The sequence below is a fragment of the Panthera pardus genome, unplaced genomic scaffold (assembly GCF_024362965.1).
Source record: "Panthera pardus isolate Hobbes unplaced genomic scaffold, ASM2436296v1 HiC_scaffold_22, whole genome shotgun sequence".
NCBI classification, from domain to species: Eukaryota; Metazoa; Chordata; class Mammalia; order Carnivora; family Felidae; genus Panthera; species Panthera pardus.
The window spans coordinates 55,552,403-55,570,474 of NW_026526788.1; the positions used below are offsets into that span (position 1 = coordinate 55,552,403).

The following is an 18,072-nucleotide window of genomic DNA, read 5'->3' on the forward strand; positions in this document are numbered from 1 at the left end:
GTCCTGATTTGCTGACAACATCCAGCCCGGCTCACAGGACAGCGGAGACGCCTTCCCTTTGCCACTGAACGGGGCCAGGGCCGCTCAGAGGTACAGGAAGCTGGGGTGCCTTGATTTTCTGACGCTGCAGTGTGTTAACGGCAACAACAACAAAGTCTTTTTTAAAAAGCACAGGAATACAAAAAATTGTGCTCTAAAATGTTTACATGAACCAGAGTAATGTTTTTCATGTAAAAAGTGCAAGGTAATGCGATTATGTTACTCAAGAGGCAAATGTAGAATTTATTGTAAAATATGTTTTGTAATGCACCACAGAGGTGTGGTCTGGTAATGGGCCACGAATTTAAAGTGTATTACGAATGACTTCTTTCGAGTCCTGTAGCTCATTTCGTGGCCGAGGCCACTGTGACCGAGGATGCCTTGACAGGCCAGGATTGCCACAGTTCCAGTCCCCAGAGAGCAGCCCCTCAATAAACAGCAGGAAAAGTGCGCCTTAAATCCAAGGGTCCCTTTCCGATTCTTCACATAAAAGCAGAAAAAAAGAATAACAGAAAGCACCAAAGTCAATATAAAGCTCTTCAAAAGTAAATTCCGGTGGGGCCAATGCATTTTCCTTGTTTCTATGGAGAGCTCGTCAACCCAAAAGGACTGTGGGTTCAGGCTGACACCTGGGCAAAAGTAGAAATAATCCTGTGTTGTTGATCTTTGGTGTATCTTGGAAATAGTTGAAACAGAAGATACTTGGTGTCTTCCTGCCAAGGCCCCGCTGGGCTTCCATTAACGGAACGGGGACCAAAATAGCTTTTCCTGTGCTGTTTCACAGAGCGGCCAACGGTAGAGTTTAGCACATACTGAAACTTCCATGTCTCCCTCACCTGAGCTATACCCCCTCCGCCCACACTCCTCTCGGGCAATCTATTTGTGTGCATCACTATCTCCCGCTGCACTGAGGCTCCCCGGGAGCAGGAACCACGACCCCCCCCCCCCCCCCGCTGTGCCTGACACCCGCAGGCATCCCTCGAACGTTTGTGAATGAACACCTGCCTACGACCATACAGAATGCACAAAGCGCACTGTGAAAGCAAAGGAAATGCAAAAAGAAAAGAGTTCCCCCATCATCCCAGAAATGTAACCAGTTTAATTTTTGTGGATTTCCTTCCAGTTCTTGTGTTCACACGTGTACCTCAGTGAAATCAGAGTATACAGTCTTCTTTATCCTGTGTTTTCATCAAATAGTAAATTACGGTGCCGTAATTACAATTAACTACTTGCTATTCCGTCCTATGGGCATAGTATGATCTACTTAATCATTCCATAGTTACTTTTTAAAGTTATTTATTTTATGTTGAGAGAAAGAGGGCACACGTAGGTGCTCAAACAGGGGAGGGGCTGAGAGAGAGAGAGAGAGAGAGAGAGAGAGAGAGAGGGACAGAAAGAATCCCAAGCAGGTTCTGAGCTGTCAGTGCAGAGCCTGACAGGGGGCTCGATCACATGAACTGTGAGATCATGACCAGAGCTGAAATCAAGAGTTGGACACTTAACTGTCTGAGCCACCTGGGTGCCCCACCATATTTACTTTTTCACACAGCATTCTTAGTGAATTCGGGATCTAGCTTCCCAGCACGCAGTAAATCAGAGGCAACAAAATGCCAGATTATAGAAATGACAAAAGATGTTGGAGAACCTTGGCACAGGATCTGGCACACAGTGAATATTTGTTGATGAAGAGACGGACGGATGGATGGATGGATGGACGGACAAATGGATGAAAATTGAGCTAACTGCAAAGTAAATATAAAAGTAAACCACAGCAGAGCGAACCCAGGGCAGTGTGGACGCTTACAATCACTATGGCATATGGACCACAGTGGACCTTAGAAATAACCTTGGTACAGGCAACAAAGAGGCCCAAAGAGAAGAATGAATTGTCTGGGATCCCACTGCAAGTCGATGGCAGAACAAGGAACCTAACGCCACACGTCCTGATTCCTGAAGTTCAAGGAGACTGAATGTGGTGGACCTCAGCCTCCACTGCACCTGCTCACCCCGCCTCCCACATACTGCTAGTGAAGAGGAGAGGCCCGGGCAAGAGTCACAGGAGGAACAGAGGGCACTCCAGGAGCCAGGGACTCCGGATGCTAACTCTTGGGCAACCCCTGACTTGTTACAGAGCCGTGGGTGCCTCCCCCCGCTTCAGATTGCACACGGCCCTTGTGAAGCCAAGCGGAATGCGGTGAGCCTACACCGTCCTGGTACCACTCCCTGACTCCTTGCAAGTGCTCGAGAAATCCTTATGGAACAGCTACGGCTCTCCCGTGCGGGGCAGATGGTGGACACGTGTGTGCACACGTACACGTGTCCTCAGTACTGCGCGTGCACCCACACCTGAACACAAGCACACGCACGAGTCCCAGGCTGCTGCCTAGTTCCATTTGAGAACCCGGGTATGAAGGGCAGACCTTATTCGTGACGCCGCTTCACTGGAAGCTTTCTTTCACGCAGATGCTGCCCTGTAGAGAGAGGGGCTTGGATGCAGTGAACAAACACATCTAATCTGCAATGCCGACGCCCTGTTCTACAATTGCTGCTTAACGGATCTCTACCTCCTGGTTTATTTCTTCCAGATTGGATCTGGCTTTTTGGCTTGACGTCACTGTTCTCCTAAAGAAAGTCTGAATTTATAGATGCGTCTGGTTCAACGGTTGTTTGGCAGCTCTGGTTTTTTGTTTGTAGAAAACATGCTGTTTGTTCCCCCCTCCCCCTTGAAAAACGAGGCCTCTAGATTTTGAGCTAGAGTCAAAATCGGAATGGACTTGGATATTGTTCAGTCTTCATCAGGAAGAAGGAAGGGTAGTCAACTGCACACTTAAGTCCCAAGTACAGGAGATACGTGAAGGGGGAATCCAAAGGCAAGAAAGGTGGACCAGATGCTTGAAGAGGCCTTGCCTGGCAAGTGGTGTTGGGGGCATGGGCAGCTAAAGCAGGCCCTTGTCATAGTGGGGGGTGGGGTGAGGAAAGGCGGTGCGTGGGCCCAGAGCAGGGCAGACCCTGGTGCCCATGAAGACAAGCACAAATGCCCTCTGGAGAGAAGCGTCTCTAATTTAGGTCCTCAGAGTTCCAAACATCCGCAAAATCTGAGCTCACCACCACTAACTACCAAACGCAGATGGAAACATGGCCCTGTTGACCAGGAGTCACCGAGAGCAGTGATCCACACAGCCCTGGCCTGGCCTTTGTCTTGACCCACCATCTCCAGCCAGGCTCCCTCCTGCCTCATCCCATGCAGCCAGCCTCCACATGTCACCACAGCTTTCCAGGAGTTTTCTGCGACTTAATTCTTCCACAATTCCCTTTTATCTGTAAAATAAAGTCCCAACTCTTGAGCGTGACACAAAAGGCCCTTCACAATGGAATTCAATGTTCCTTTCCAGATTCGTCTCTTCTGACCCCACGCTCCTTGCCCAACCAAACCCTGTATGTCCTATGCTGGACAACACAGCATCCCTGAATATGTCATTTACTTTCTCGCCTTCTCGCCTCTGCCCATGCTGTTCGCTCCTCCTAGAAAGTCTTTCCCCATCTTCTCCAAATGGCAAAAGTGTGCAGTTCAGTAGCATCAATGAACACTCACAATGTTGTGCAACCATCACCACGATCTGGCTCTAAAACTCTTCATCACCCCAAACAGAAACTCTGTACCCACTGAACAAAAATCCCCCATTTCCCCCCTGCTCCCAGCACCTGTCAGCCACCATTCTCCTTTCTGTAGCTTTGATTTGACTTTCCTAGGCCTCATATCGGTGGAATCATACGATGTTTGTCCCGTAACGTCTGGGTTATTTCACTTAGCAAGTTTGCAAGGTTCATCCATGTTTGTAGCAGGTGACAGACTTTCATTTCTTTTTAAGGCTGAATAAGATACCATTGTATGGGGGCACCCGGGTGGCTCAGTTTGTTAAGTGTCTGACTCCAGCTCAGGTCATGATCTCACGGATCATGAATTTGAGCCCCGCATCAGGCTCCCTGCTGTCAGCACAGAGCCTGCTTCAGATCCTCTGTCCCCCTCTCTTCCTGCCCTTATCCTGCTCGTTCTCTCTCTTCCAAAATAAACTTTAAAATTAAAAAAAAAAAAAAAGATCCCATTGTACGTCTATATCACATTATCCACTCATCCATCAATGGACACTTGAGTGGTTTCTGATTTTTGCCTATTGCGTGAATAACGCTGCTATGAACATGGGTCGTACAAGTATCTGCTTTCAGATTTATTTGTTTGTTTGTTTAGAGCATTAATGAGGGAGGGGTAGCAGGAGAGGGAGAGAGACATGGGCTCAGTCTCATGACTGTGACATCATGACCTGAGCCGAAATCAAGAGTCAGACGCTTAAACCGACTGAGCCACCCAGGAGCCCCACGTATCTGTTTTGAGAATCTGCTTTCAATTATTTGGGGTACACACTTAGAAGTAGAATTGCCGGGTCACAGGGTAATTCCACATTTACCCTTGCGAGGAACTGGGCATACTGCTTTTTAAAAATCCACGTAGTACTGCCAGCTACACGGTTTTGGAAGCAATTCTACATCTCATTATACCACTTCTTGGGGGCAGTACATTTCCAGAGCTTATCCCCCACCCCGTGAAGGGAGAGGCCCAAGTGTGGTGTCTTTTGCTTAAGAGCGTGGGCTTTCGAGACAGAAGACCCCAGCCCCCACCACCTATGCAATGCTGGGCAAGCTTCTCACACTTTCTGGGCCTGTTTCCCCATGTGTAGGAAAGGAATAATTGTGCCTATGCTGTGGGATCGCTGTGAGGACTAAATTAGCCGAGGCGGTCAATCAATGGCCATCGCCACTTTTATTATTGCGTATGAAGAACCGTTCTCAGATTCCACTGCTGTTGACGAAACACCGAATGTGTAAGAGTCTGAGATGGGGAGTATCTGAAGTTCACAAGCTAAACTTGTTTCAGGGCAAAAGCCACAAACTTTGACAGTTACAGAAGATGGGGGGGGGCGTGTTTCTTGGAATACAAGTTCTTTTTACATCCAAAGAGGCCTCGAGAATTGGGCCGGGGTTACTTACAGGTGAGACAGGGAGGTCACGTCTGTGAAGATACCCTCTTGGAGGGTGGAGATGTCATTGCCATGCAGGGACCTGAGGAGAGAAGAGGCTGTCAGTGCCTCGTCCAGGGACAGAGACTTAAGAACTGATGGAGTGTGTCATGCTTATCCTTGGGTCTCGGTCAAGGTCAATGCTAGAGGGAACCGGTGCCCCCCTCAGAGACCCCACCCTGCCGGCTGGCCACCGGCAAGGGAGAGGGAGCGCCTCCTAATCCAAGTAGATAACCCTGTGCCGCAGCCATCACAAATAACCATCACAAATAACTCATCACAAATAACTCATCACAAATAACTCATCACAAATAACTCAAAGCACCATTTCCGTTTACATGACAAATGGAACGCAAGGCCCTGACCCTGTGCCCTCCCTCACTCCGCCAGCAAGTCTGGGGGGGGGGGGGGAGGTAGGGGGGGAAGGTCCTTCTTGGTAAAAAAAAAAAAAAAAAAGTTACTATGGCAAGCCATAGATTGGGGATAAAGAATGTCACCGTGCCCCAGGCAGGGCTGCCAGAGGATTCATGCAGATACTTGAGAGGACTTCATAACAGCCGTGACAGAGGACTTTGATCACAGGGCAAAAACTCCCAGTGGGAATTCTTAGGAAAGGTTCACAAATCTCTTGCCAACAATCTCCACTGGAACCGGAAACTCACATGCAAACAAGAGGCTACCTTATCTTGGATGCCCCCACCTCCCATTGCTCCCCCAAAACACAAAGTGGGGCAGACAGCAACCCCCATTTCTCAGAGTTTTCCATTCACTCTTCAGCCTCCATGAGGGGCTTGAATGGAAATGGACAGGCCTCCCAGCTTTGGACACTGTCGGCTCTGCTGGGGCCACAGACATGGAGACATTTCTACCCACCAGGTGGGCTTCACGGTCCTCTGTGGGGTGGGTCTCTTTAGAGGAATGAAGAATGAAGAACGGGGAGACTTACAGCAGGCGCAGGGAGCGCAACCCCTGGAAGGCCAGTGGAGGGATGCACTGGAGGGCGTTGTAGCTGAGAATCCTGTGGGATGAGAGGGAGGGTGAGGGAGGGAGCAGGACAGGGGTGGGGGGCGCCATGTTGCTGACCAGGCCCCTGCAGGCTGGCTCAGCAGCAAAATGAGGGAGGCCTGAGCGTGGAAGAGGGTGTGGGCTGAGCTCCTGGCCTAGTCAGCCCTGTGGCCCGGGCCCATCCCCTAACCCTTTTATGCCTCTCAGCTCCCTCAGCGGCAGAGCGGGGACAAAAACAATGACAACTTGATAGGGTTTTTCTGCGGGTAAGGGGAGATGGCCCAGGTGAAGCCCTCAGCGAGGTGCCCGGCTCCCAGGGAGGCCTCAGTAAGGAGACTGGGTGCACTTCCTCGTGGAGGCCACTCCAGCAAGGGCCAGAGGCAGGGTCCCCGTGAAGTGGACACCGGACCAGGACCTGCCTCACTTCCAGAGTGGACAGGTGAGGTCCAGGCCCAGCTAGTAATCTAACATTGGGAAGCTGTGGTGGTGACGAGGGCACCATGACTACCCCCGTCGTAAAGATGGGGAAACTGAGGCCCTGCAAGGTGAAAGAACTTCGCCAGGGTGGCGTAATTGAGTCAGTAAGCTGGGTTTTTAATTCAGCTTCTCAGTTTCCAGAGTCCACAGGCTAACCCACTCTCCCCAAATGCTTCCAAATAAATGAATCCATCAAGGGTAGATGGGCAGGTTGAAAACAAGGGAGGTGATGCTCGTGATAGCTCCAGATGTCCATCAGCGGAGGGACAGGAACACTCCAGAGCAGCCATACAGTGGGACATCACTAGTTGCTGACAAGAAGGAAGGAACTACCCAGACGGGCGATGACATGGGGGAATTTCGGAGTAACTGTGTGGGTTGAAAGATGCCAAACAAAAAGGAGTATCGTTGCACGATCCCAAACATGCAAAACCCTAGGCGATGCGGACTCACCCACAGAGCCGAATGGTGGCGGCCCTGGGACGGGGGTGCTGGGAGGGGCCGGGCAGAAGGGTGTGAGGAGGCTTCTGGGGGTGACGGAAGGGGACTCTGTGTTCATTGTGGTGACGGTTCCAAGGACGTGAACGTAAGTCAGGATGTATCCTTATTTGCCGTAAGCATGTACAGTTTCTTTTATACTGACTGTACCTCACTAGGGCTATTTTCAAATAATAATGACAGCAGGGGTGTGCTCCTGTCACAGGAATGGGTTCTGTTTCCCCCGGCAGCTGCCGGAACCACTGAGACCAGGACTTCTCAGCCCAGCACTACCAACAATTCTTTGTTGGGGGGCTGCCCTGGGCATTCTACGGTGTGTAGCGGTAAAATCCCTGGGCTCTGCCCACAAGGTGTTGGGGGCTTCGCCTGCCCCTGCTCTAGCTTTGACCACCGAAAATGCTTCAGACATTGCCAAACGGCCCCTGGTGGGCAGGACCTCCCTGGCTGATGGCAGCTTCACATCCTGGCTCACAAAGACTCTGAAATGGGAACCAGTTGATGAGAAGACTCTCATCTTCTGGAGTAAGTAAGTGCAGGTGGGTAACCTAGAACCAGAATTTCATGGCCTCGGGCCCACCTTCTGCTCCTGGGGGTCTGGCTGGCTCACGACCCCATCCTTTTTTGGGGGTACTGGCTCTAATGTTGGACCACAGTGGAGCCCAAGGGAAAGTTCTTAGGTTCTTGGCACATTATCTGTAAAATGAGGTGTTGAGAAGGGGAGTGGGATACCCCCGTAAGCTTCAGGCCAGTATACGGGCTGCTTGTTATTCTTTCCAACTGATTGCTTGGCATGTAATTAAAGCGATCGTTAAAACAACTCAGAACATGGGCACAAAAGTGTTCGGAAGCACCGTTCACAATAGTCCGAACTGGAAACAACCCCACTATCCATCCGTAGTGAGATGGGTAAGGAAGGTATGGCATATTCCTACAAAGGAATACTACACAGCAGTAAAAATGACCAGACCGCGGCTTCACATGAGTGGACCTCGCAAACATAATGCTACATAAAATAAGCCAGATACAAAAAAAAAAATACATCCTGTATGATTCAATTTACATAAAAATAAAACTGATTTGTGTAGAAGTGCATATGTAGATGGCAGTGCTATAAAGAAAATCAAAGACATGATCACCATAAAAGTCAGGGGAGGGACTTCCTGGAGACGGTGGGGAGGGGGGAACGAATGATCAAGAAGGGGCTGGGGGAAGGACTTTCGGGCGTGCTGTGTTCCGTTTTGTGCCTTAGGTATTTACACATGTGCTAGCTTTATGGTTATTTGTTAAATTGTACTTTATATTTTTTTGCATTTTTCTGTATGTATGCTATATTTCACAATGAAAAAAAAATTTTTTTTTTTTCTTTTTGGCTGGCGAGGCCAGGCACACTCCCTGGTAGATGAAGAGTGACCAGCGGGGCTTGGAGAAAGTCTCGGTGACACAGCGCGCATGCCCTCTCTCCACCTCCCCACCACTGGGACTCACAGAGTGGTCAGCTGGCTCATGTTGGTGAAGGAGGAATTGCTCAAGGAACTGATCTTGTTGTTACTCAAGTCCCTGGAAAAGACAAAAGCATCACTGCTTAGAAGAAAGAAGAACCCAATCCCGGCTCTCTGCTACAGGCTCCTCCCCTCCCCCACTCTGTCCATGCACCCGCCCCCCGCCACTCCCCCTCCCACCCCCCCACCTCCCGCCCCAGCCAGGTGGCTGCAGGGGCTTGGGGTGGTGGTAGAGAGGGGCACTTGGTTCACAATAGTTACAGCCCTCTGCTCTGCTCCCTGAACTCCCGCTGCGTCCTCAGGGCTACATGTTTCCATTGCCTTTCCCCACCCCACCCCTGCCCCCCACAAGGACAGACTGGCTCATGCCCCCTTCCACCGTGGAAATGCTCCCACCAAGGAACTACCAGATCTAGTGGGCTCTGTGCTTTCTCTCTAGCTAGTACTTCACACAGGCTCCTTCCCTAGCTCTCCTACCGTCCTATCAAGGGGACAATAACCACCTTTTTTCAAATGAAGCAGGGTGATCAAGTAACACCCGCCCCCCCCCATCACAACTGATACCCCTCTTCTCAAACCTCCTTTCAAACCCCATCCATCCTCAGACCCCTGACTGTCTTCCCACCCACCCCCCCCCCCCCCCCCGCTGGCCGTGCCTCCTCCATCTCTTGGTAAAGCTTCTTTCCCAGACAACCCTACCTTCTTGACCCTCTTCCTTTAGTCCACTCTGGGAGCCTCGGGAAGCACCTGGCTTCACTCCCCACCACGTGCAACAGTGCCCTCGCCTCTGAACTCCCCTCCAGAGACAGTCAAGCTCCAGTCCACATCTTGCACTTTTCCTACCCCCTACCCACCTAGTCCACAGCCCCAAGGACCCAGAAACACTGCCCTAATCACCCCCCCCCCCCCTCGCCGCAAGCTCCTCTCTCTCAGCCTCCTCCTTCATTTCTGCTTACTCAAGCCATCTCTTTTCCTGGCTTCTGTCTCAGACTTGTATCTCATCTCTCCCCTACAGCTTTGCCCCCTTTCTATCCATCTTCCACACGGGCGGGCACCACCTGAATCTTTCTAAGACACAAATCTGACTAGGTCACTTCTCTGCCAAATCCCACAGTGGCTCTCATTTGCCTAAAAAATTATCCCAGCCACCTGCTAGGTGCTTCCGGCTCTGGCCCACCTCTCCCTCACTGCCTCCCACATGCCTGGCATAGATTTGCTACACTTCCTGAAATTCTCTTGCCCCTGTTCCCTCTGCCTACTGGTGAGTTCTGCCTCTGCCCTGGCCCCCACACGTGCCCTGACTTCATTTCCTCTTAGTAAATGTTCCTCCAACTCATTTAAGACCGGTCTATTGTTCTCAGGCCACACTGTAGTTCTTCTCTGAGCTCTCGGCACACCGCGTGGTCCCTGCTTCTGATTGGCAAGGACTGGCCCCACATCGGCCCCCTCTCCCTCCTTTCCTCCCAAAGGTATCCAAGCCACCAGTGTAGCTGCCTCAAATTAGACCAGAGAAAAGCCATCTATGTCTTTGCTACTCTGTCACCAGCCACCAAATCACTGCCCTCCTCCCGCCCCTCACACCATTGGAACAGTCAAAACACATCTGCCAGGTCTTTAGCAAAGACAGATCCACTGGAGCTTCAAGATTCTGTGCTACTCAAAGTAGCCAGTCCCCGAACTGAATGTCCCACAACAAGGACCTTGTGCCAAAGTGCAGTCACCTATGACGCTAAACACACAACTTAGTTTAGCGAACACTTTTTTCATAGTGACACTTCTCAGTGATGGAAGCAAGACACTGATTTACATTCTGGTGCAAGTTTCTTATCTAATTGCGGACCCATTACAAGCAGTTCTCTAGTGACCATTGGTCTATAGACCACACTTTGAGTAGTAGTACTGCTCCAAGCCAAACTAACATGGAATGTTCTCTGGACTTCTTTTTGGGAGAATCTAGCCAATAAGCACACCAAGACAATTGGAGAGAGGTGTTAATTAGGTTGGAGAGCTGAGAAGAAATGAAGTTTATTCTGAGGCTTAGTTCATATATTTTCATGGAGTGGAAAGGCTCAAAGGTGTAAATAACAGAAAAAGAGATGTTAGCCTGAAGAAAAACTTAGTCACTGATGTGTATTTGTAGCTGTTGTATTTCATGTTTGGTTTAGGGGCCAAGGATGGACTGCGTTTTCCATCAGCCTCTACTTCTGCTCTGGCCCCCTTCCTTTGCCAGGATGACCCTCATTAACAATAATTCTCAGCCCAGATGGAGGCTTGGGGTGACAGGCTAGGGAGAAGTGGACAGGGTCCAACTCAAGGGAGCCAGGAACCATGCCATTCCCAAGCATGGCCACTAGGTGGCAACACAGTTCTACGCACTGACATTCAGGGAGGGGAGGGGCAAAATAAAAACCAGATGAGCTGGAAGCCGAGTGGTAGGGAATTCCAGAAAAGCTGGAGCCAGAGGGTTAGATACCAGTGCGCCCCCCCCCCCCCCCGGCCCCCGCCATCCTCTAAGGAAGGCTTGGGATCCTCAAGAGGCCCGAATACTCACACAAGCTGCAGGTACTTGAAGGTAGACAGCTGTCCCGGAACCAGTGTGAACTGGTTCCCATCCAAGTAACTACAGGACAGAACACAACAGTTAGTGCGGTGTTAGGGGAGCCTCCCCTGCAGCCAGGGCCTTCTAGTTCCTCTCCTCTCCTACGTGCAGACCACACAATTGGCCCAGAATCACTAACTGGAGGAGAAAAGATGCAAGTTTCTTAGGCATTTGGGTAGATGCCTCCCAAAGAACTCGGTAAAAGCTCTGACACACAAAGCCTCCCTCGGCTTCCTTTCTGCCCCTGCCTCGCCCTCTCAGCCTCCTCCCTGTTGGCGGGCGCTACCCAGGGCTCAATGCCAGGCTCCTCTCTCTCCCCTCTCTGCCCTGCAGTTTTCTTGGCCAGACGGGTCAGATCTGCCACTAGTCCCCTCAGGTCCACCTGCCAGGCCCCTCACCAGCTAGCAAGGCCCTCCCTCCACCTGCCGGCTGGTCCCGTGGGAACCCCAGACCCAAACCTGCCCAAACCTGACCTCGGGGCTTTCACACCCAAACTGGTTCCCCTGACCCCCTCAGCATCACACCATGATCCTAACCACCCAGGCTCAGGACCCTCAAGGTGACTCTCCTACTCACTCAACAGCACCCCACAGCTGCTGACTCTCCTGCCACTGGTCTCTGCTCATGTGCTGTGTTCCGCTCTCACATCCCCCCTGAATGCACACTGTCACCCACGCCTGGACTCCTCAGCTGCCTCCGTCTGTTCCTCCACCTTGGCCTCCCTTCTGGGACCCACTATACACACTGCTACCCAAGTTGTTGTCCTCAAAGCCAAGCCCACCAAAGGTCCTCGTAACATTCCCTAAGGTGCCCCATGTCTACAAGGTGGAGCTTGGGATTCAAGATGCTGTGAAGGTCCCCTATCGCCCCAGACATCCTCGCTGAGCAGGGATCCAAGGGCCAGGAGCTGAAACCCCCGTTGGGCTCCCTGTCCAGGACCCCCACCGACTCCAGCCCTCAGGATGGCTCACCGCCACCCCCCAAAGATCCAGAGAGCAGCAAAATCAGGGCTTTACTCATCCTGACCCATCACTCTGGGTCATACAAAGTGACTTCCCACCCATCTCACGTGATCCTCTCAATGGCTCTTCTCAACACACCCTAGTGGCCCCACTTAAGAGCTGGGAAAACGGAGGCCTAGAGAAGTCAAGTGACTTTCCCAGCCTCTGAACTTCAGCATCCTTAGTCAAAGAAGCCAGGCTGTTCCACCTGTCGTATTATGCTCAGGGTGGCCAGGAGGCACCAAGGAGGAAGCAGGACACTAACATGATGATAGAAAACTGGGCAAGGGACACAGGACAAGGACTGCAGTGGTTGGTGTGCAAGTAAAGAAACAGCCTGCCTCGCCGGTAATGAAAGAAACACAAATGAAAACCTCACACGCTCCCCACAGGGAAGGAAAAGCGCAACTACGGAGGCCTGGAGGGACCAATCCCAGGGGACAGGACGAGTCGGGGACGGACCACAGCCTCTTATTTGGGGGTGTCAGTGGAAGAAGCCCAGCTCTCCTCTGTCTGTCACTCACACTGACATCCATGCCCCCACGTAGGCTCAGATACCACATCCAAATCAGCACAGGTTTTAGCACATGATGCCCAGTATGGACAGCGGGGGTGGCCACGAAGGCCATTTCCACACCCGGCCAGCTGGGGCGCGAGGACGATGGCTTTTCTGGAAGGCCATGATGCAAAAGGCAGCAAGTGCCCTAGCAATGCAGCGCTCTTTGACGAGCAGCCGCACTGAAGGGATGTTCACCTCGGGGACTTTTTTTAATAGTGAAACATTGGCAACAAGTCTCCAACAAAGGGGGGTTTGTTACATAGATCATAGTAGATTCGCGTGGTAGCGTCATGCGCGGCCAGCGAAAACAAACTTGTGTGAGAGTTTTCATGACGGAGGGGATGCTCACAAGCTGCGGTGAAGCGGCCAACGTAAGGTTACTTCTTATTTCAAAAGCAGGCCTCAGCTTACAGCGAGCAAGCGCTCCCGTGGGAGACTCATGCCATCAGGTGACTGCAGAGGGGGGTCCGACAGAAGCTCAAAGGCTTCCTGGAACCAGTGTCTCCCACGACGCCCTCGCTCCAAGCCCTAACCAGCTGTTCTTGGTGACCTTGTCCCCCCCACCGTCGGGCCTGGGGCTACTCACAGTTCCGTGACATTCTTGGGGATGCCTTTCGGCAGGACCTGGAGGTGCTTGTTGCTGCATCGGACCACCGTGTCCAGGCAGGCACATTCCTGGGGGCACTGGGGGCGGGGCAGGCAGCCCCCCTCCTCCTGGCCTGGGGAGGAAGGCGCGAAGCCACGTCAGCGAGGGGACAGGCCTTCTTAGGGCCTCTTATACCTGGGGCCGCGCTCTGGGGTATCTCAGAACAGAAGCCCCTCTCTGACACTACCCCAGGCACCGGTAAGTCCCCTCTTGGCTGCACCCCTTCCTCACTAGGAACAAAGCCCCTTGGACCATTTCGAGGTTAAGATGGGTCTTGGGTCAATTTCTTCTGCCTCAGGTCCAAGGTGGACCTCAGCACAGCAGGAGGATGGCAACCATACCATTTCTTGAGCACCTACTAAGTGCCAATATGTCGAACAGAATCTCTTTAACGATGCAGAAAGGATGCCAGCACCACGGGTACTGGTCTCTGCTTTTTTGCTCACAGAAGGAGCCCAGCACCTAGAGCAGGGGCTGGCACACAGGAGTCCTCAAAATAGATCGGCTAAACGGACCTATGAATGGTTTTATACTTTACTGAGGGCCGGAGAGGTTACATAACTTGTTCGGCTCGGAAGGCTGGTCAGAGACAACACAGCGTCTGTGCCCCCATCTGGCCGACACAGACTCTGAGCAACTTCTATCACACCTCCTTCATTTATTCACTCATCTACCCAGTAAATATTCCTCCCTTCTGACTGGGTGCAGGAGGAACAATAAGGACACCACGGTAGGAGCTGCTGAGGGCACTAGGAAGCAGGTGGCAGAGACTATCAGTTACGGAGGGCAGCTGTGTGCAGGCGTCGTGAACTCCCTGAATCCTCAAAACATCTCTCCGGTGGATGTGCTATCGGCCCATCGCAGAGATGAGAAAACTAAGGGCAGAGTGGTTAAGTAACGGGCCCAAGGTCCCCCAGCCTGGAAGAGGGGCACGGGCCTGGAATCTAAGCCGGCTGCTCTCCACCACCTCAGTCTACTGCAGCAACATCTCAAAAGTGCTCCTGTCCCTTCCCCTCCAGGGAGCCCCTCTGAGTGGGGGGAGCCTCGCAGGTGCACAGGGTCGCCTGCCAGGATGCACGGACATGACAGCAGAGCTCTGGAAGGTCACCCAGCGGAACACTGACCGGGAGTCATTCCAGGACCGGGAAGTTGGAACAGGCCAACACTGGTGATCTTTTTACTCTTCTGGATTGGGTGTTGTTTTTTTTTAAGCAAATGGTAATGCTTCACTTTGTGATAAGAAAAGTAAAAAGAAATTGTTTCTTGAAAAGAAAAGAATGTTTTCAAAAGATAATTAATGGCAGAAGGAAAGGCCCAAAATATATAGTCGGGTTTAAAAAGAAACAGAATTTGGGGCGCCTGGGTCACTCGGTGGGTTAAGCGTCTGACTCTTGCTCTCGGCTCAGGTCATGATCTCAGCGTTCGTGAGACTGAGCCCTGTGTCAGGCTCTGTGCTAACAGTGTGGAGTCTGCTTGGGATTCTCTCTCTCTGACCCCTCCTTCCCACTCTCTCTCTCTCTCAAAATAAATAAATAAACTTTAAGAAAAAAGAAAAAGGAGCAGAATTTTTGGGTGGGGGACGGATAAAATAGGTAACGGGTTTCACTTGTCGTGATAAGCCCGGGTGATGGATGGAATTCTTGAATCACTATATTGTACGCCTGAAGCTAAAATAATACTGCATGTTAACAATATTGGAATTGAAGATAAAATTAAATTTAAAACAAACATTTTTTAAAAAAAGACTAGGAAGTTATTACTATACAAAATGATATACAAATATATACGTGAGTCGTATGGAATTTTTTAAAATAGCAAGTGAAATTGCTCTAGGAAACCCATTGACTTTGTTTAGAGAAATACCCTGACCTTCTCTCTTGGTGTGAAAGTTGAAGCTCCTTGCGCGGCCTGGATGGGCCAGTCTGAGAGCCGAACTGCCCCCTGGAAGCAGGCTGAGAGCGGGGCGGAGGAGGCCAAGCGGGGGCGGGGGCGGGGGGGGGGGGGGGCTGGAACTCCCCACAGGAAACTCCCGGCGACCAGGCTCAAGATCAGGGACCGCCGGGCTGAGCTGCAACCTTGCTCTGTTACCCTGGGTACAAATCTGCCTCCAGCAGCTGCCTTGCCTGCGTGGAGCTCTGTCGGAAAGTCACGGGATGGGGCTACTACACTCTGCACGGGCAGGGCTAGAAGGGAGGGCCTCAGGAAAGAGATGGGGAATCCAGAGGAAACAGGACATCAGGGTGAGAGGTGACCAGGTTTCCCACGTGGAGGATGGGGGCCCGGGAAGGTCCCATGGCACATCATGGACAGGCTGAGCCCACAAGTCTGGGGCACTGAGGAACCCCCAGGAGGCAGATCAGTGGATCAGACACATTTACATTAAGAAAAGTACTAAGATGTAGGGGCGCCTGGGTGGCTCAGTCGGTTAAGCATCCCACTCTTGATTGTGGCTCAGGTCACAATCTCACAGTTGGGAGTTCGAGCCCCTCGTCAGGCTCTGGGCTATCAGTGTGGAGCCTGCATGAGATTCTCTCTCTCCTCCTCTCTCTGCTTCTCCCCTACATGCTCTCTCTCTCAAAATAAATAAAGAAACATTTTTAAAAATACACTGAAATGTTAACTGTGATTTTCTCTGAGTGATAGGATAATAGGTAACGTTTATCTCCTCCTTTTACCTATTCTTTCCATTTTTTAAACAATAACCATGCTATTGCTCTTAAAATCATGGGAAAACACCCCCAGGCAGCGGTAGGCGCAGGACTAAGACTGGGTCTCCCTGCTCCCCGCCCCACCCCAGGCCCAGGGCCACCCCTCCCCACGGGAAACTCTTCAGGGCTGGCCCGCCTGCCTCTCCCCTCCCGCTCAGGGCCCCACGACTTACCTTCCTCACACCTGAAGTCAGGGAAGGCCACGTCCTGCAGGGGGATCTGCCGCAGGAAGTCTGGGTTCTGGCACCGCGGGTTCCCTGTCACAATCTTCCTCCTCCGCAGCCAGTCCCCCAGCCAGGCCAGCTGACAGTTGCAGTTGAAAGGGTTGGCCAGAAGGTTTCTGGAAGAGGCAGCCGTGTGACCAGCAACACACCCTCCGGCCTGGGTTTCCCTGCAATGCCCTGTCGCCCCACCACAGACTGGCCAGGCGGCCACCCGCGCTCTTTCCCAGACGACCAGCAGTTACCAAGATGTGGCATTCTGACGTGGTGGGACCCCACAGACCACCAGGGCCCGACACCCCCAGTGAGTCCTTTCAAGTAGCCGCCCTTGGGAGGGTGGGCGGACGGGCGCCGGGGCTCAGATGCCGGAGCCAGACTTACAGCGTGGAGAGGGCCTGCAGGGTGTCGAAGGCCCCAGGGGAGATGGTGGCGATCTGGTTGTCGTAGAGCGAGAGCAGGCGGACGTTGCGCAGGCCCGTGAAGCTGTCGTTGTGGATGCAGCTGATGCGGTTGTTCCTCAGCATCCTGGGGGGCGAGAGGGGGGAGCCCGTGCTGTGCCCGCAGCCACCCACCTGCCTGCGCCTTGCCCACGGGGGCCTCCCACAGATTCTCCTCCCGGGGCCCTCCCCTCCCCACGCTCCCCCTCAGGATGCTCTCCCATCCACCCTGCCTGCACAGCGCCCACACGGCCTGACCTCCGCCTGCACTCCCTGGGTGCCCAGGGCCTCCCCCGCCCCCAGGCCACGCTCCGCACCAACGCCGGGGACGCTGGCCCAAAACCTAAACTCAGTCGTGTTCCTCTCCAGGCCGAAGCCCCAGTGGCTCCCAAACTGCTCACGGAATAATGTTTATACTCTTTACCGTGATCCGCGGGAGCCAACCCCAGACCAGCACCAGCCGCCTTCCTGGAGAGTGACATACCCTTGACTCCTCTGTCCTGCGGGCATGCATAGGGGCCTGCCTCTCCATGCCCTTCCCTGGCTGTGGTGTCCTTCTAGAATGACCCCTTCCCTCATTTTTATCTGCTTAAGTCTGTGTTCACCCTCCAAAACCTGGCTCCATTCCCCTCCCCAACCAAAAACAAAACTAAGCTGGACACAGAATAGGCGATTCACTAGGAAATTACAATGGTTTATGAACACCGATAAAAAAAAAATGTTTAAACTTACTAGTAATCAAGTACATGTAAGCAATATTGAATCTTTGCCTGACAAATTGCAGAATAACTAAAAATATAGTAATATATAAATATAGTAATATAGTAATATATAAATATAGTAATAGTATAGTATATAATATAGTATAGTAAATATAGTAATAGAGGGTCGGTATGGGTGAATGGGCATTTTCACACTTGGGCCGGCAGGAGAATGGTTTGGGGCCTTCCTGGAAGTGAGAGGCAGGCAGCAAAGGCCCTAAACGGGCCTCATGCTTTCATCCTGCTGCAAGGCTTCTTTTAGGAATTTATCAATAGGGAATAATCCTGGATGCACACAGAATTTCATGATAAAGATATTAATCACATTACTCATAATAAAAAATTAAAATAGCTTGAATTTCTGGGGTGCCTGGGCAGCTCAGTTAAGCATCCGACTCTTGATTTCAGCACAGATCATGATCTTACGGTTTGTGGGTTCGAGCCCTGCATCAGGCTCTGCGCTGAGGGCAGTGGAACCTACTTGGGATTCTCTCTCTCCCTCTCTCTCTGCCCCTCCCCTGCTCATGTGCACGCGTGCAAACACGTACAC

At 51.9% G+C, this 18,072-nt stretch overlaps 1 protein-coding gene across 1 annotated transcript in view; it reads right to left on the reverse strand.

Moving 5' to 3' along the window:
• The window catches only part of SLIT1 (slit guidance ligand 1), a 170,467-nt gene that overhangs the window by 17,077 nt on the left and 135,318 nt on the right, over positions 1-18,072 (reverse strand). The window contains exons 19-25 of the mRNA XM_053909786.1: positions 16,706-16,849; positions 16,277-16,443; positions 13,336-13,468; positions 11,142-11,210; positions 8,577-8,648; positions 6,058-6,129; positions 5,083-5,154 (exon numbers count right to left, since the gene is read on the reverse strand). Coding sequence (XP_053765761.1) covers positions 5,083-5,154; positions 6,058-6,129; positions 8,577-8,648; positions 11,142-11,210; positions 13,336-13,468; positions 16,277-16,443; positions 16,706-16,849 — 729 coding nt within the window. The remainder of the gene's footprint in view (positions 1-5,082; positions 5,155-6,057; positions 6,130-8,576; positions 8,649-11,141; positions 11,211-13,335; positions 13,469-16,276; positions 16,444-16,705; positions 16,850-18,072) is intronic.